Source organism: Anguilla anguilla, chromosome 10 (genome assembly GCF_013347855.1).
Source record: "Anguilla anguilla isolate fAngAng1 chromosome 10, fAngAng1.pri, whole genome shotgun sequence".
Classification (NCBI taxonomy): Eukaryota; Metazoa; Chordata; class Actinopteri; order Anguilliformes; family Anguillidae; genus Anguilla; species Anguilla anguilla.
Genome location: NC_049210.1, coordinates 9,382,540 through 9,401,122, shown reverse-complemented (window position 1 = coordinate 9,401,122; position 18,583 = coordinate 9,382,540). Strand labels below are relative to the sequence as shown.

General features: G+C 39.3%; 1 protein-coding gene across 2 annotated transcripts; it reads left to right on the top strand.

Moving 5' to 3' along the window:
- Window positions 1-5,856: 5,856 nt before the first annotated feature.
- LOC118206563 (pyroglutamylated RF-amide peptide receptor) lies at window positions 5,857-18,443 on the top strand. Of its 2 annotated transcripts, none has more exons than XM_035379375.1 (7): window positions 5,857-6,038; window positions 8,593-8,924; window positions 11,279-11,437; window positions 11,913-11,974; window positions 12,850-13,082; window positions 14,065-14,162; window positions 16,431-18,443. In XM_035379375.1, the coding sequence occupies exons 2-7, from the start codon at window positions 8,594-8,596 to the stop codon at window positions 16,847-16,849; spliced, it is 1,302 nt and encodes a 433-aa protein (XP_035235266.1). In that variant the 5' UTR covers window positions 5,857-6,038; window position 8,593; the 3' UTR covers window positions 16,850-18,443. The 2 variants fall into 2 exon arrangements, with proteins under 2 accessions (XP_035235266.1, XP_035235265.1); XM_035379374.1 differs by having other exon boundaries at window positions 11,853-11,974.
- Window positions 18,444-18,583: the final 140 nt, after the last annotated feature.

The window sequence follows — 18,583 nt, the reverse complement described above, 5'->3', positions numbered from 1 at the left end:
AGAACAATCTTTCAAACAGACCACAAAGTGAGGAACTGCATGCAGGTAGACCTAGAACAAATTGAAAAAATTCTTACTGAGACATTTAAGGCTGCCGCACGAGTAAAAATTTTGGAGAGATATCCAGAAATTGGTAAAGTGCAGCCCATTCACAAGCATACAGGGACTGTTGCTTGGGTCGAGGGCATTGATTTATATTACAAAATGAAGAACATGTTGTATAAAAATAAGGATACAAAAAATAATAATTTCGCATTGCCAAAATTAAAAACACATCGGTGCCTTTTGAGGAATAAAGAGAGAGACAAAATAGTATGGAAGCTTAAATTTGCTGAAACAAAACTTTCCAAAATGGTGGAAAGATGTAAACAATACAGGGAAGATCAACGCGACAAAAATACATTTAAAGACATAGAAATGGAGCAGACTCGTGCGTCAGGTCTGATTGCACACACAGGCACAATGAAATATGCAAGACAGTCTGTCCCTCACGAGAAAGGATCTCAAATACAAGAAGGTAATAAGAAACGGTTCAAAAGACAAAATGAAAATTCAAGTGAGCAGAAAGCAGAGAACGAGGAACTGGTCAGTACAGACTTTGAAAATGGCAACACAATTCCAGGGGGCACAAAAGAAAGCTCTCAATTTTACAGTCAAGAAGAACTGCTAACAGAATGTCCAACAGAAAACGATGCTCAAGCAATAGGCAATGACATAAGTGAGTACAAACAGGCAGTTGAACATGATATACGAAATAAAAATGAAGAAAAAAGAGTACATGCACATTTGGGAAGTTGGGAAAAATTTTCACAAAATGACAACACAGGTGTCTTTGTAAATACAAACCCAAAAGAAGACATTGACGATGAACAAAATGGGGAGGTAGAAGTTAAAGATGAAGGACCTGATCAAATGCATCCTGAAGAAGTTCTGGTAAATTCAGGAGGTGGGGTAGAACATTCACAACAGGAAAATCAGGAAAACATGGCCAAGGAAAATCAAACAGGAGACAATAAAATTGAAGCAATAGAAGAGGTAGCAGCAGAAGACAAAGGAGCTGATGAAAAGGATGGACATCATGAAGACCTACCAAGAGGGGATGAAACTTCCCAAAATTATACTCCAGATGAAGAAGCAACAGAATGCCCAATAGATGTGAGTGAAGGTGAAGAAATAATTACAGATTTGAGAAGGGAGGAAGAAAGCTCAAAACAAGAAAATGAGGATGAACTGACAAATGAGAGCCCAGTAGCAGAAAATAAAAACAAAGAAAAAGAAGAGGTAGAAGTTAAAGATAAAGCACCTGGTCATATGCATTCTGAAAAAGTGGATAGGGTGAAGGAACCAGCACCGTGGGATGGATCTTCATATCAACACAGTACTGGAAATTTCCACCCAGCATCAGAAGAACAGGATAAACCTGTTAAAGAAGGAGCACAAACTGAACGCATAGATTCAGACAGCGGAGAGCAAGACTTTACAAAGGACACCAAACTCTATAAGTCTGCAGACAAGAGTGAAAAGGAAAAAAATAGCCATTTTTATTATTTGAATGGAAAATTTAAAAGAGTGAGAATTAATGTCAGACCTGAGAGGGAAAAATTTAACCAACGCAATTCAGAAAATGAGAATTATGAGTCAACTACAATTCTGTCTCCATCGAAAGAAAACTGTGCTGAGGACCAAGAGAATGAAGTTGAATGCAGCAAAGATAAGGATAGGCCAAAAGAGACAGTCCACTCTAACTCTGCAGAAGATGAGAAAAATCAGCATTTTTATTATTTCAATGGAAAAATTAAGAGAGTTGACAGCAATCGATTAAATGAGAAAGGAAGAAATATGCCCCTGGCTAATATACACACTGAAGAAGCCAATACAGATTCAGCCTGTGATGAAAATAGCCCAGAACAAGAGAATCAGAATATAGCCGAAACTGGTGGTTCAATAGAAGAACCAGAACATGGAAAATCAGTAAATAATATACCTGTTTATACACATCCTGAAAAAACCGACACAGAGCCCCTGACCGCAGAAAATAGCATTGATGAAGAAGGTCAAGAAGGAAGTGCAACAATACCTCCATCAACAGAGGAGACGGATGAACATTCAGAAAATAAATCAGATTACAGTGAAGAGGTACATGTGACAAAGGACCTTGTCCACACTGACTCTGCAGATGAGGTGAGACATCAGCAGGAGTCACACCAAAGTACGAATCCAGTGGTGCCACAAAATGAACTGTCAGACCAACATGACGTTCAAGATGATTGTGTCGGAATGGAGCACAATGCAGAGCTAGAAAACAAAGCAGAAGACAGTGCAGTGACAAATGGACTAAAAGAATTTGACAATTTAAATAATAAAGGAAAGGAGATAGATGAGCAAAACTTTGAGAATAAAATGGAACAAGGAGTACCACAAATTGGACCTTCAGATGAATATGTGGATCAAGAGGATTGTATGGGAAAAGAAGCATCTAATGAGAAATTTAGATCCACACATTATCCAGATGGTTCAGTGGAAAGGGTGAAGCAGGAAGTATAACAGAGTAGATCTTCACATCCCCATAATGGTGAAAGATTTGCCCCAGGATCTGCAGCACAGAATACACCTGCTAAAGAGGGAACGCAAACTGAACACGCAGTCTCAGACAGCATAGCGCAGCTCATACGAAAGAACATTGAACACTATAACTCTGCAGATGAGAAAGATCTGAATTTGCACTGCTTTAATGGAAAAATCAAGAGAATAGGTAATAGTAATTCAAACACTGAGGTGGGAACAGTTCAGCTGACCTATAATACACACACTGAAGAAATCAAAGCACATCCACCAAGTAATGATAATAACATAAATAAGGATGGTTATGATGGAAATGGTATTACGACTCCATCAACAAAGGAGCGGGATGAACATTCAGAAAATAAATCAGATTACGGTGAAGAACAACATGTACCAAAGGACCCTGTCCACACTGACTGCAGAAGAGGAAAGACATCAGCATGAGTCACACCAAAGTATGAATCCAGTGGTGCCACAAAATGAACCGTCAGACCAACATGACATTCAAGATGATTGTGTCGGAATGGAGCGTGATGTAGAGCTAGGCAAAAAAGCAGAACCAAAAGGACCAAGTGACCTTGACAACTTCAATAATAAATAAAAGGAGAGAGACAAGTGAAACTCTGAGAAGAAAATGGAGCAAGGAGTACCACAAAATTGACCTTGAGATTCAAACAGTGATTATGAGATCCCACAACAAGAGAATCCGAATGAAGCAAAAACTCTAGAAGAATTGGAACGTGAAGTGGAAAAACATCGGCAAGAGTGAGACGAGTGTGTTGAAGGGGTGCCACAAAATGGACCTTCAGAGCAATATGAAGTTCAACAGGATTGTGTAGGAATGGAGTTGCATAATGAGGAACAAAAATCCATGCCTAATACAAAAGATTCAGTGGAAAAAATGAGGCGTGAGATCCCACATGAATGAACCCTTTGATCACAATTATGGATATGCTGCCATACACTTGCAAGCACACACAGACAGTACAGATTCAGATAGCAAAGAGCAACACATACCAAAGGACACTGTCTGCTATAACGCTAATATAATCCCAAAACCAACATTACACAATAAACACATCCTTATGGAAATACACAGTCTTGGCAGGCCACTACTTATGGATGGTTTTCGAATTTGCAGAGGACTTGCTATTCAAGTCATACAGTCTCTAAACGATGTGTAGTGAAAAAGAAGGAGAGGAAAAAACCTAGCTAAAAACCTCTGCTAATTAATGCAGTTAATCCAAAAAAAGGGATATGAAAGCTGATGGAGATCCACTGGCATATATGCATTTTTTTTTTCCAGAACAATCTGGAGAATGGCAGTGACCTTCAGACAAGTTGAAGGAGCTACCATTCACTGACTGTTCCAAATTTCTTAAGCTAAACTTTAATATACTGTGGCTCCCTATTGTGTGATTTACGCAGGTTGTGCTTCAAGCAAAACAACAAATAACAATAATAATAACAAAACACAGTCACTCAATGGAAGGAAACTGATTCCATTGAAAGCCCTGCTCAGCTGGGTTCCAGCCCTTTAGCCTGCAGGCACGGTCTGCCAAAGCTCCAATCCCACAGCAGGAGCCGATTAGCTATTTATGGCGCAGCATTTATATGTATGCATATTGTGGCACCTGCCACTCAGAAGTAACTGACCTGAAGTTTATTTCACCCTGCAAGATATATACTGTATACAACAATTGAAATTATATGTGGTATTTCGTCTGTTCATATTCAATGCAGGATGATGATATTTTGCATTTGTCTTCAGAAAACATTGACTAAAGCTGGCTTTACCCAATAAATTACTAACAGTGCATGCTGAAAATAATCACTGATACTGCTGGTGCCAGTCAGAGAAAGATGTTAACACACGTTAGTATGGAAAAAAAAAATGTATTAATTCTCATATGAAGGAAAGAAAAAAAATGTTTTGTGTTACAACACCATTTTATTGCCAACCCATGGTTTAATTTGCAGTAGAAATTCTTGAAACTGAATCATTGAGGTATTTACCTGATGTTTTACCTGATTAAAGTGAAAGGATTAGAATAAGAGCTTGCGTAAAGAACCTGGTAAATAAGTGTGTTACTGTATTCACCAGAAAAAAAAGAAAAAAAACTTGCCACTTTAAAGCCCAAATCCATCTGTTCCATTGGAACTTTCTGAAAGAAAACTATTTAGAATCTTTGTGTTCCAGTTATTTTATAATATATTGGGATCTTCTGCATTTGAAAATGTTTTGAAATTATGATACTTAGCAGCTCTGTAAATTAAAATTCCTTGATTCAAACCATTTTCTGATCAAAAAGTCATTGATCAAAACATTTTCTTTCATTTCTTTTTTGCTCTGTTGGTTTACTAAAAGTAAAAAAAAACAGGTCAATTAACAGCGTAATTAAATATTTGTAATAAAAAAATGACACTCAAATATGGTCATTGGGTGAAACTGATCTGCTGATGTGGAACTGTTTGCTGATGCCGTTCTGTCTGTGATGTGATGGCTCTTTTGGAGGCTGACTTTGTTTAAGGTTCAAGTATAACACAGAAAAATACAACAAACAAACAAACAAACAAATAAATAAATAAATAAATAAATTGAGGCCCCAGGTGCAGATGCAACTAATTAGACATTCCTTATTACATTGAAATGTCCTTCATATATTGCTTGTTCAGAACCTTTTAGAGGCTGCAGAAGACCAAGAAATTCAGTTTTCATAATATAGCTGCAAGCAGCGATGTCAGGGGCCAGGCATTATGGGTGAGCTGTAGCATGTTGGGGGGGTATTTTGTCATGGACTGCAAACCTATTTCAAATACCATCCATACCAACTTTGGTGTGTAATGGATTTAAGGATACATCTGTAATATTTATTTGTAGTGTTGAAGTGTTGCTGTAGCACCCCCTAGGGTGGCATGGAATTTGATAAATGTGACCTACAAAGGTGCCTCTTCAATATGCATGTTTCAAAAAATTAGAATAAAGGTTTATAATAATTATGCTGAGAGGCATAATAATAATAATAATAATAATAATAAGAAGAAGAAGAAGAAGAAGAAGAAGAAGAAGAAGAAGAAGAAGAAGAAGAAGAAGAAGAACAACAACAACAACAACAACAACAACAACAACAACAACAACAACAACAACTTAGGAAAATCAATAGGGTCCCCTAAAGAATATGAAGAAGAATCCCAGCAAAAACAATCGGGGTTCTACGCGCTAATAAACAGGAGGGCAGGGGGTGGGGGCATATATAAGCACAGACTGGCTGCCTGTTCTGCCAGGTTACAGTCCGCTTGTAGATTGTGCAATGTAGTCGAAATCTGGAGTTTTAACTTCCAACAGAAGTGGCATTCACAATAGTCCATGCACATATTTAACACAAGAAAGAACCTTACACAAATCGGTCTTCTTCTATATAGCCTATATCTACTGTGGAGACATACGTCGTCATATTTTAAACGAAGAAAACTAGGTGAGTATTTAACTGAAAGAACTCGCACAGTGAAATTTGTATACTAGTTTGAAAGCTGTATCCTATGCTATACTCCAAAAATAAAAAGGATGTATCGCTCCTACTACGTTCACAACAGTTATATGATTACAATGTACGATAGATGTTTGTTTACTGAACTTTAAACTGGGATGAGCAGGATCCTACGGTGATTACAACGAAAACGATTCCTGCCGTGCATGGATATACTCTATAGATGTGTGTATTATAGTGGTGATTGTAATACGAATTAGCGCGAAATTAAACAAGGAAACAAACGTGAAATCAGTTGTGCAACAGCAAGAAATAGGCTATAATAATCGATTGACACACTGAAATGTAACGGTATCAAAATAAAGTTTTTTGTCTCTTCATTGTATCGTTTGAGACTATTTAATTCATGCTACTTCGATTTATAAGTGTGTTCACTGTTTGATATACAGTGAAACATCAAACCATAGACTATTTAAAATTTAATGAACACACGAAAATCTACTGGATGACAGTCTTACACATGTATCTGATGTATTACTGGAGTACACAACTGCTTTTGCATACGCACGGTTAAACTGAAAGGTTGAGCCTCACCTGTTTATTGCGGCGAAATTACAATGACTTCCCACAATTTGTGTGTTCTTTGAACTAAAAATACGAAATATGGAAATATTCAGCTGCATATGCTGGTGTTTAAGGTGGGTGCATGGGTTCATGCTCCATCTTCAAATTTAGCAGCATCTTTCAGTGCTAAGATTTCACCCAAACCTATGCCAGCCTGAACACTATCATTAATACCTTTATAGATTTTTAAAAATAAAACCTGCTCACTAGTGTTGAGAGTTCATGTGTGGTCAGTGTAGGCATGGAGGGCACTGCCTACCTATTGAAAATCCCCCCCAAAATATTATGAAATCATTAAATGCTGTGTGATATTTCCATAAGACAATATCTGCTGTGTGTACATGGTTTTGGTAACATACAATGAGATATATGGATCTGACAGCACAGTTCTATCCTTTCATCTTCTTTTTCTGTGCCATGCCATTTTTTTCTAGTGGCACACATGCATTAATATTTTTGGTGCACTACATTATGGAAGCAAAAAAACTGGTCATATTTCAAATTAAAATGCAAATTGGCAGTAAAAAATCACGACATAATTAAAATTTAAATGCAAAAGCCCACTTTCCGTTTTTATTTTTATGTTAATGTATGCATTTTATCTGACAATTTGAAAATTTAATGCAAAGTGCATTTCACATGTAATTTTTCTCGCCCTCTATGACACAACCTTGTCATTGAAAATGAAAAACATAACAATTCATATTGAAGTAGGCAAAAGCAGTGACACAGTGAAGTATGGCCTGTATGGCCAACCAAAGCACATGTCCCAGGTTGAGATTTGACTTTTATTGTTAATGCATTGCACGTTTAAGTCTTAAGTATGTAAGTTGCTGTCAATATCTTGCCAGGGTAACAAAACCTTACATTTAATAACTGATAATATACACAAATCATTGATGTAAGATTGAAAGTGTGATAAGAACAGGAATACTGTGTTCCTATGTTGCCATAGCAACTCACAAGCTAAAGTCCTTATTATCAATTAACCCTTTGAAGAGTAGGTTTTTTTGGAATGTTTTTAAAGTTTAAGGCAGTGTTCTAGAACTCCATTGCGATTGTGATTGTTACATCAGTATTTAGAATGTTCAGTGATGAATATTTTAATCACATATTTGTGATCTTACACCTTAATGGGTTAATCTACTTTCGTCAACAAATACGCAGACATTACACATTGTTTCTCCAGAATAATCCTGTACAGGTGCTGCAGTTTTTCTCTTATTCTTCTAGAACTTGAATTGGCAATCATAATACAATTTTACAATTATGTTACTATTTTTTTGGGTTAATCTATTGCATCTATACCTGGTATAGTAATGGTGCCAAACGATGATGAGTTACCTTTTTTAGTCAAATATTTGTAAATCACTGCTCCTTAATTCTAGGTTAAATTTGACCTTTATGGTCTAGTGATACATTTCATTTTCATTTGATTTCTATATATATCACTTGTCTCCTAAAAGGATTTAATAGGCTCTTCCATTGGCAAGCTATTGAAGCTATTGCAATGTGGTCCATCCCTGCTGCAGCTCAGATCTCACTGTAGATTGTTTAGGAGTAACAACCTCTATTCTGAACACAGGATGTCAGATATGATCCCTGGCACAATTCTGACTGGTGCCATGTTGTCCTAATTTGAGGTGGTGAGATTTATTTACGTTAATGGCATTTGCTTTATACAAACAAGCACTTGGTGTCAGCTTTATGAGCCTGCAGTGCTGTTTTGAGCGTCTTGGCCACAATGCCCAGTATCAAGGTGGATGGATGATGAGAAATTCACTCTCCTCACAATACTCTACTCTTCCCTAAATTATATACACAATTGATTACCTTCCTAATCTTATAGGAGATATGCGTTAGGCCTAAGGAGTCAATTCTTTTCTCATTTCTTTTCTGCTTTGTCTGGTTGCTCAAGAATGAACTTAACGCCGCAGCTCTTGGATCTCTTGCTGGAAGCCTCAAACTTCTCCAGGAGGCAGTTCATCCAGGAATATGGTCCACCGCCCCTGGTATACATCCCACGGCTGCCCTCTGCACTGCAACCCATCTTTGGCCTCGTCTATGTGCTGATCTTCATCCTGGCTCTGGTTGGCAACACAACCGTGCTCATTCTGCTGTGTCGGAGGAAAGCCCTGCAGTCACCCAGCACCTTCTTTATCTGCTCATTGGCGTTGAGTGATCTTCTGATCTCCATCTTCTGCATGCCTGCCACATTGCTCCAGCATTTCTTCACAAACTGGTTGGCAGGTATGAACCCTTTTAGCTTGCTTAGTTGCGGAGGGGAGCTAATCTATCGTTTCCTCACGGCTACAGCTAATGTTACTTTCTTTAGATTTTCAGTGATGTCATTCGGTTTTGCGTGTTGAAAGTTGTTGCTATATGTGCACATGTTCCATATACCTAATCATTCATGGTCATTCATGCAAAGGTGTATTTTCGCGGCCTATGATCATACAAACAATATTATTGCTTTAACATGCTGCCTACAGGCGTGCAATCAACCACAGAGGGTCGTGTACGTGGACCCCTTACCCACCAAACCGTCCCGTTCCCTGGGCACCATAGCCACCAATTGCATGTCGTCCCTATGGAGCTACTATCACAGTCGGCACTGGCACAGTCCAGGGTTTGCATGTTCTCCCCGAAATCCACGCGGACACGGGGAGAACATGCAAACTCCACACCAAAAGGCCCCAAACCCACAAACTTCTTGCTGTGAGGTGACAGTGCTACCCACTGCACCACCATGCGACCCACTATTATGTCTCTATTTTTAAATTATTTCTCAGCCTCATAATGGCTTCTTTTACATTCATTGGCACAACTCTGGTCCCCATGTTGAGGCCAATAACAGACTCCAAAGGCAATCAAAAACATAGAATCAAGACTAGATACTGAAAGCCCTCTTATATGTGTACTAAGAAAACAATTCAACACTGTGTTGACTTATCAGAAACACCTCCCAGTCATTTCTCACAAATATTATGGTGCCTTGAAATGGGCGACTACGTAAAAGGTGATGTCATTTCTACATGGTGAAAATGTATTTAAAATACCCTTTAATGAAAGCAGAGAATCTGCACTTTAACCTCGTGTGAATTGTTTTATTACAAACCTAAAATTGTGGACTACAGAGCCAAATCAAGAAAGAATGTCTTTTTCCCAAACATTATGGAGCTCACTCTGTATCTTAATTCTCTTATGCTTCAATGTCCATTTGGTTTGCAGGGCTACAGCCCTCCATACGGTCATTTAGGGCAGTACAGTTGTGTTCAAATGCAGGGCAGAAATTGAGGCCCATCAAATCAAATCTAATAATCCTCTGACAAATAGAGAAGCTTTTTGTGAGCTTTTCGTCACTTTTATGTACGAGGGAGTGAGTACTCGCAGTTCTCTATCAATCAAAATCCGATTCATAGGTCTGAACAGTTATCTATTTTCTTTTTTTTTTGCTTCCGTTGTATTGTTCCCATGTGAGGCTTTGATTGAACCTGTTAAGCACATCCGTTGATGCAACATACAGTTCAAATATACAGTGTGGATATTAACATACCAATTTCATGACCTGATATGCCACGCCTGGTTCACTTATTCTTTTTGCCTTATTCACAGTTGCTTCCTTTCCTATTACTTTTCCCAAGATCATTTTTCATCCATGTCTGATCAAGCTTCGCAAATTTATATTGGTGGCAATTTTGGTTTTTAACTGTCACTTTTTTGTAAATGGTAGACAGCATTTTTTGAACAGCTCCTCTGCGTACATAGCACCACCTTTCAAAGCATCCATTTAATATGTTTGCTAGCTACAGCTATAGCCAGAAACACACAGTTACACTCAATACCATTATACCAATTTAAAATGGCATATTAAAATTGTGCACAACATAATTGCTATGTTTACCATCATCCCAAACTGAATTATCATCTTATGTCTGTTTGCCTCTTTAAATTTTATTTGGATTCAGATATCTCAAGTGATTATGCCTTGACCATTGCAACCCTTTCCTTGCTGGCTGTTCTGCCTCTGCCATCTGGCCTCATCTATAGATGAGGAATACTCATCTAGAACGCTGCAACTTGCCTGGCTTGCACAGCATCCTCTCCAGGCAAACCATAACTGCTCGCTCTAACCTTCCTGGGTTGCTAAGGGGACAGCCACCTTCTGATCATCAGACAACCCCCCAACCACCCCCCCCCCCACCCCCCCGCCCCGAAAAGTTCATTTGTAGCCAGGAGTTTATTGAGAACGACAATGTTCCATATGCCTTCGTCTTATCACTTTCCAGATGTGAACCTGAAATCTGCATTTACGTGAGATTGCGTAATGAAAACTTTTATACATCCACTATTTGATTGCTAAGCGACTGAATTCATGCCTTTTCAATCTGTAGGAAAAGCAGAAATAGAATATTTAATGTTTTCTTGTTGCGGGAACATTTTAACTTAGCGAGGCTATCATTAATGTAAATGCATGCTGATGTATTTGGCACATGAGTCTATATAGTTTCTAATTAAGATACTCAGAAAAGAATACAAGCAATTCTGAGTGGTGACGTACGGACCTTTACACAATTTATTCGTTTATCTGTCTCGTCTTACAGGCGATTTCCTGTGCAAGTTAATACCATTTCTGCAGGTGACTGCCATAGCAACCAGCATTCTCACAATGACTTGCATCGCCGTGGAACGATTTAAAGGAATTCTGTACCCACTGAAGCTACAGAGTGGCTATTCCCCATGTCATGCCATGAAGATGCTTGGTGAGGAACAAACTGAACCAGTTCGTCCAAACCCTTTCAAATAGTTTTTAATGGACTCCATTATTGACTCCATAAACTCATTGAAGCGTGCTTTGAGTGGTTTGTAGATGTAACTAAAATGTCTCATCTCGCAGTAGTGAATAATTTATATCTATTTGATGATCAGTTAATTACTGTACATTAAGCTGTTTACAGTGTGACAATGCATGCCATTACCATGTTTCATGAGAAATTTAAAGCATGTCCTGAGATTTAAAGCATGTCATCTCAAAGGGGTTTGCTTTTCTAATGTGGCTTTCAATGCAATTAAATTTCATTCCTTGATAAAAGATCAGAAAACAAAAGAAAAATCTACACACTGCACAAAGCTCCCTTGTACTAAATGTTATTTATTGCCGTGTTCTTACGTTTCGAGGTCACATGGTCTTCATCATTCCATCCGGTTCAGCTGAACAGCTATTTCCATTTCTTCCAGTCGCCGTGTGGTTGATTGCTCTGGCAGTTGCAGGCCCAATGTGGTATGCACACAAAGTGGAGGTAAATTACTTTTTATTTTGTAATAAAGCCATAATCATTATAGCTCCATAAATACTTTTGCCAGGTTAGCATTTGCATGTGTCCCCAATTAATTGATTGATCATTGTTAGCTGATTTCAAACACAATGCATTCACATGGCTGTCAAGCTAAGTCTTTACAGCATACTTACGTGGGTGGTGCTGTTCAGAGTATTCAGTAAAAATAAGGGATATCTTCAGTTGGAATTTGTCATATTGGAAGAGTAGTGGGGTTCCATTATAGCGCAGTATTTTTCTAATCAAAATTGTTATTACCGTCATACTCAAAGCTTTACTCAGGAAAAAATGTTCAGATTTTACTGGGCTTTGTGATGATTTAGAGTTTTTCTGGTCCAGTTGGAAATGTTGGATTAAATTTATATTGATTATAAAGAAGCTGCATATGGGGCTGCTGATTGGCTTAGCCAATTAAAGCAGTGTTCTACTGTATGGATGGGCCCCATGGCCCAAGATGGAATCCCAGTTGTGCCAGTGCCAACTGCAATGCATAATTGGCAGTTCTAGGGAGGGTTGAGGATGCCAGGGTCTGCATCTCATATTTTCTACCCCCGCTGACTGATCCGGTACCTGCAGCTGGCTTGCGAAAGGTTCACACAAAGTGTCTTCTTCTGACACATGTCTGTGCGGGTTTGGCTTGTGGGCTGCGGTGTGAAAAGAAGCAGCTGGCAATATCCTGTGCTTTGGAGGAGAGTACATGCTCGTCTACACGCAGAGATCCCAGACCGATCGCAGGTGCAGCTGACAGGATTTCATTCCTCAGTGGGGACGTATTCGGGGTAAAGCTAGTCACGTGCACTTGTGTACCACTTACAAAATGTATTTTGTGTGTCCCTCAGGTGAAATATGACTTCCTGTATGACGTGCATTACACGTGCTGCCAAGAAGTGTGGCCCCACCCGAAGCAGAGGCAGACCTATACCACTGTCCTCTCAGTCCTCGTCTTTCTGGTCCCCATGCTGATCATGGCTGTGCTGTACGGGAGGATAATGGCAGAACTGTGGGGTAAACACAGAGTCCACGATGTCATGTTTCAGGCTCTCCCGGGGTCAGAGATCAAGAAGATCACCAGGTTAGATTACTGGAGTGTGGCCTAATTTGTGTTTTCTTAGGGCAAAGCGCAACAACATCCTGGTGGTCTTTCATAAGCCAGGCAAATGTATTTAAGGAAAATCACGTGGCATCATATTTGTCATATTTTCTCAAAAATGCTGCCAAGAATTGTGTTGCAAGTAAAAATTGCACATAAGAGCATGTTATTAATCTGGTCAAAGTAATGTTCAGCAGAGTAAACAGATTTAAGAGTAGCTTTTAGATGATCTTTACAACATTAAGAGGCAAATGGTAAATTAGCTCCTGTCCCCACCGCCGCCTACCCCCAGTTTCACAGAGTACAGACATGTAGGTACATTACATAGAAAATGACTAAATGTAATCTAATGAATTGCTCACACATATATTTTTATAGAATGGCTTCCCTCCTTTTTTGCTCATCAATTTGGAATCACCAGTTGTGCCTTTCAAGTCTCTTAAAAACTGTTCCACCGACACAAGAATAACCGCAGCTACAGCTGGTGTGTGCTCCAAAGCGCACATTCATAAGCTAATGACAACATTTGTCATTGCAGGCCACAGTACCACAGACCAGTTATCAACAATCACTGTTCATCTGTGAGGAGAGTATTTGAGGGGAGCTAATGCAGTTAAACATACAACATGACTGTCCCTCAGATTTTGTGATTGCTTTACATCATCATCCCATTACCTCATTAATGTAAATGTGAATTTTACAAAAACACCCTCGTTTTTGGCGTGTCATACGTCTTTGCAACCAGTCAAATTCTGTGCCTTTGTGTAGTTGCATTTCCTATATAATCAGTACTGGTGGAATTTTGCACTTGCATGCACAGGGACACATAGAGATATAAAAATTGTGCCCGGAGTTCCATTTCACGGCCACAGACAGGGGTGCTATTGTGTCAAATTGCTGAAGGATGTAGTTTGGAAGAGGGGAAGGTTTGAATGAGGTGTAAACATCCTGTTCTCCGGCACAGAAAGAGAAGACATGCTGTGAAGATGATGGCCACTGTGGTTCTCCTGTTTGCCGTCTGCTGGGCTCCTTTTCAGTTAGTCTCCCTTCTCTCTGACTACGGTAATTTTAACACATCAAAAGACACTGCACTCTAATCATGCTCAAAAAACAACAACTTTGCAATTAGATACAGGGGGTTATTCTCATAAATAGTCTAGTTGGAAGCAAGGCGCTCATAGAGATATAAAAATAGTGTTCTCATAGGTAACAGTTCTCGTAGGTAACAGTTAGGCCATGGAGCAAGGAAAATGGCTTGTGAACTGCAGCTAACAGCTAGCGAGGAGTGTGTTTGTTCATGATTCTTCCGTGATTACTACTCTATGGAAGAGGAGGTTTTGATGGGAGAAAGTATGGATGCGATTAAGTAGGTTTGCATTACAGTACTTTTAATAAACTATTTTAAAAATCTAACCAATATGAAATTTTACAAAAATGAAGCAGATACTGAAGATATTATGTTAGGGGCATGTTACAGAGATTTCAAACCATTGCCACAAAAATTTAGAGATGGATTTAAATTTAGAGATGATAAGTTTCAGTATCTTTTACAATTTCCATTTAAATAAAACCATTAAATGAGAGACGAGCATCCTGTGTCAGGTGAAACAGCTATGCCATCTGTTTATCATCGGGGGAGCTAGACATGACGCATAACTGTGCAATAAGCGCTCAGCCAGTCAGACCATCTGTAGATAATGATGGTTATGGTTGCACATTAAGTTACAAGTTTTTCTGAAATCCACCGACTCAATCTTACCAACAAAATTCCAGGAAAAGTGATTGAATGTGGTCTTTGTATTCCCGTTGATAGGTTATACTACAAGTGACCATGACAAATCTCCTGACTCACTGAAAAAGTTACCTGGTTTCTGGACCAAAAATAGTTGCACACCAGTTGCATGGTATTGCATTAAGTCTGATAAGATGTATCCACAACATTAATTTATCTATTCCAGGGATGTCCAATCTTATCTAGAAAGGGCGGTGTGGGTGCATGTTTTTGCCCAGCACTACGACACCTGATTCAGCTAATTGACTGTTCATGGTCTTCAATCTAGACAATAATAAGTATAATGAGGTCTCTTAGTGCTGGGTTTAAACAAAAACCTGGACCTACACCGGCCCTTTTCAGATAAGATTGGACACCCCTGATCTATACCCTTTCCAGACCTTTTTGGAGATGTAACCCTCAGATTGCGTACATGTGAGTAGATGATGACTGATCACCAAATTCTGCCAAATGCCTGGTTCACTCATCGGTTACTTCAGGCAATTGTCTATTGCAGTTGCAATTGCATTATGGTATGTGCTTTCAGATTGTAATGGATTACATGCGCATAGTGATTTTCATCTCATGATATCAAAGCATTTTACTGTGAAATAGGGAAAGGCACCGAAGCCACTACCGTGTAGCACCCACCTGGGTGGTGCCTGGCAGCCATTTTGTGCCACAGTGTTCATCATACAACTGAGGCAGAGAGGGAGGGAATAATGAGATGAAAGTTTGTGTAAAAAAATGACATGTGCAATCCATCGTGAACTGCCATATTTGTGAAATCTGCCTTCCGTAACAACAGTGAATAACATTTCAAACATTTGTTTTGGTTGATACTATGAATAATATTGACTTTAATTGAAATCTTTCCTTCTGCTACACACACTACTTGTTGAATTACAATTGTGTGCAATGCTTGAAAGAAAATGTACATAAATAGACAAGCAAGTCTTTTGATGTAGCTTAGTATTCCATTAGCCAATTGATTAGATTTTGTTCAGAATTCCAAATTAATTAGATTTTCTGCTTAATCTTTTTCTACCTCTTTTTGGAATTGTCATACATGCTCACACTTCAAGGATCTCCATTGTCCCCGTTCTCAGTTTCAAAGAGTGCTGACAAGTAATTGTTCTCCTCTGAAGCATGTGATGTCACTGCCATTTCTTTGTACACTGGTTGACATGTCAGGCTCTTGTAGACATGAGGCAATTCATTCTCAGCTCTGGGTGATGCTAGCGCCAGTTATACATCGCTCTTCTGAAGCTGCCAGTCGCAGTTTGTTCTGGCATAGTCCAGATTCGGTTCCAGACTGTGTACCCTGTCTATACAGTAGTGTAGTGTCTTGCCACCCAGCAGCCCCTGTTTGATTTTTTTGCCACCAAATGAGTGAGTGATTAGCAAGTTGGACCATAGCTAGACCACAGGTAATCTAGGACCTAGAAGGAAAACGCCAATGTTATCCGACTGACCATGATTGTATCTACTGCACTGACCTGTTTAGTAAGAATTTTGAAAGAAAGTGAAACAATTTTTTTTTTCTCTCTTTCAAAAAGGAATGCTGAACTTGAACTCAGATCATGAGTTCATGGTGTTCAGCACGGTCCAGATTTTGGGATTCAGCAACTCTGTGTGCAACCCGCTGGTGTACGCAGCCCTCAACAACAACTTCAAGAAGGACCTGGTGGGCTTGCTGAGGCGGGGCAGGGGGAAGGGCTGGTGCCCGCCCCGGCAGCTGAGGCGGAAGGTTCGGGTGGGTGTCTCGGCCAATGAGCCGCCCTGTCTCAGGAAGTGTGCGGAGCGGGACACCAACAGGGGGGCGCGCCAGTGGAGCAGGGTGGCCTGGGAGGCGGAGCCCACCACTTCACGCACCTTCCCTCAAAGTCACCTCTTCAGGGTGGCCACCAAAAAGACCAGCAGCCCACTGCTGCTCAGTGTCACTGACCCCCTCCCCGTTAGCACCTCCCGCTCATAAGCACCAACACACTCCTACCCCTGCTAGGTGCCGACTGTGGCTGGTAGCTGCATAGGGTGATGTGCGGTTGCCATCTCCCAGGGTACAGTAGGGATGCGTTTTATCGCTCTCTGGCAACCCCCGCAGGCCGATCAGGCGCCCGCGGACTGCATGCCAAAGCCGCGTATGAAATGTGCGCCTCCGAGCTTGGAAGCAGTCTGTGGTGTGAAAAGCAGGAGGCTGGTGACACGCCATCGTTTTCCGGAGGAGAACCGCGATGTCTTCATGCTGCTGAATTGGCAGCGGAGATTGCACCTGAACATGGCTACAAAAATCAGTTGTGTGTTACAAGTTAGGGTGGGAATTGGACATGTTCAGCCCAATCTTGAGGGCCAAATTTTAATAATAATCATTTTTTTTTAAAACACTATAATTATGTGTATGTGTTTGGGTGTTTAAATATTTTTTTTAATTGATCAATGGGCATTATTCTTGAGGGGAAAAAAATTGGTGCTTTGCTGACAAGCATTTATATAATGGAAGTCAAATCAGAAGTTAACAAGATTATCGTGATAGAGTTGCATCTCTTTAGAGTTTAGGGAGTTTTCATTGCTCTTTGGAATTGGCAAGAAGGCACGTTGTATTTCAAGCACTGTGTATACGCATTTTATCAGATATGTGGTAAATGTAAATGCAAGCAAGTAAACCAATGTAGTGTCTGTTTTGGTTTGTGGTAAACCTACCATGTGTTGTAGAATAAGCTCATTTAAATGGTTTGCATTACTGTGCTAAAATGCACTGGGGATTCAATTTTTAGTTGCTGAAAGAAATGTATTTTGGTGTTTATTTTGAAAACTTTGTTTGTCATTACTATTCAGGAACAAGAACCCTCATTGAAAAAGTCTTTGAGAGAATATAGAATATAGAGGCTTCAGCTCCTGTTGGATTAACAGGCCTGGTTGGTAGCACCACATGTTCAGTGTACAATGTGAATCACGGCATCTACTAATGACTAGGGAAAGTATGCAAGTATTATATTCTTTGTGTTATAACAACCATTTCAGTGAAAGCTCTTGAAGCTTTCCATATAAATTAATAATTAATTTAAATTAATAACTGCAGTGCAACAATGGAACCATAGCCATGTAAAATGTTATTTGTAATCTCAAAGTAGAAAGTCCCTGAAATCCCTTTGCATCTATTGCCTGATTGGTTTTCCCAAAGCATACATGGATGTACTTACTTATAATGGCCTTGTTAAATTTTACATAATCAGACATTCAGTACAGGCTAATTCCCTACTTTCTTTTATACTTTAGTGTACAGGAAGAATGATCAAGCAGAAATAACTGTGTAAATACTAACACCTTTATTTTCAAACAGAACATGTTACATGGATATTCCCTTATCTACTCAGAAACAATAAATACTATAATTTAATACAATTTACATAAATATTTGTATGAAAAAGTAAAAAAACAAGTGAATATCCATTTCAATAATTAATCAATTAATTGAAAAGTAGTACAAAAATAAGGACAAATTCCATAGGAAAAAAACCTCACACATATGGCAAACTATCAACATAAATTGTGTAGTGAGGTGCAAATACATTCACAGAAATATGTACAAGCTGGTTCTGAAAATAAATAAAACACTTCCATGAGCACAACACTGGATAGCACGCTGTTCAGCCATTTTCTACAATGCTCAGCCCATTCAGTTTCCCATGCTTGCACCTATCTACACAGTTAG

Excerpts from the sequence above, each read along its gene's own strand:
- LOC118206563 (XM_035379374.1), top strand. The coding sequence starts at position 8,594 with ATGAACTTAACGCCGCAGCTCTTGGATCTCTTGCTGGAAGCCTCAAAC. Across the intron at positions 8,925-11,278 it reads CTTCACAAACTGGTTGGCAG|GCGATTTCCTGTGCAAGTTA; the intron begins GTATGAACCCTT and ends CTCGTCTTACAG. Across the intron at positions 14,163-16,430 it reads CTCCCTTCTCTCTGACTACG|GAATGCTGAACTTGAACTCA; the intron begins GTAATTTTAACA and ends TCTTTCAAAAAG.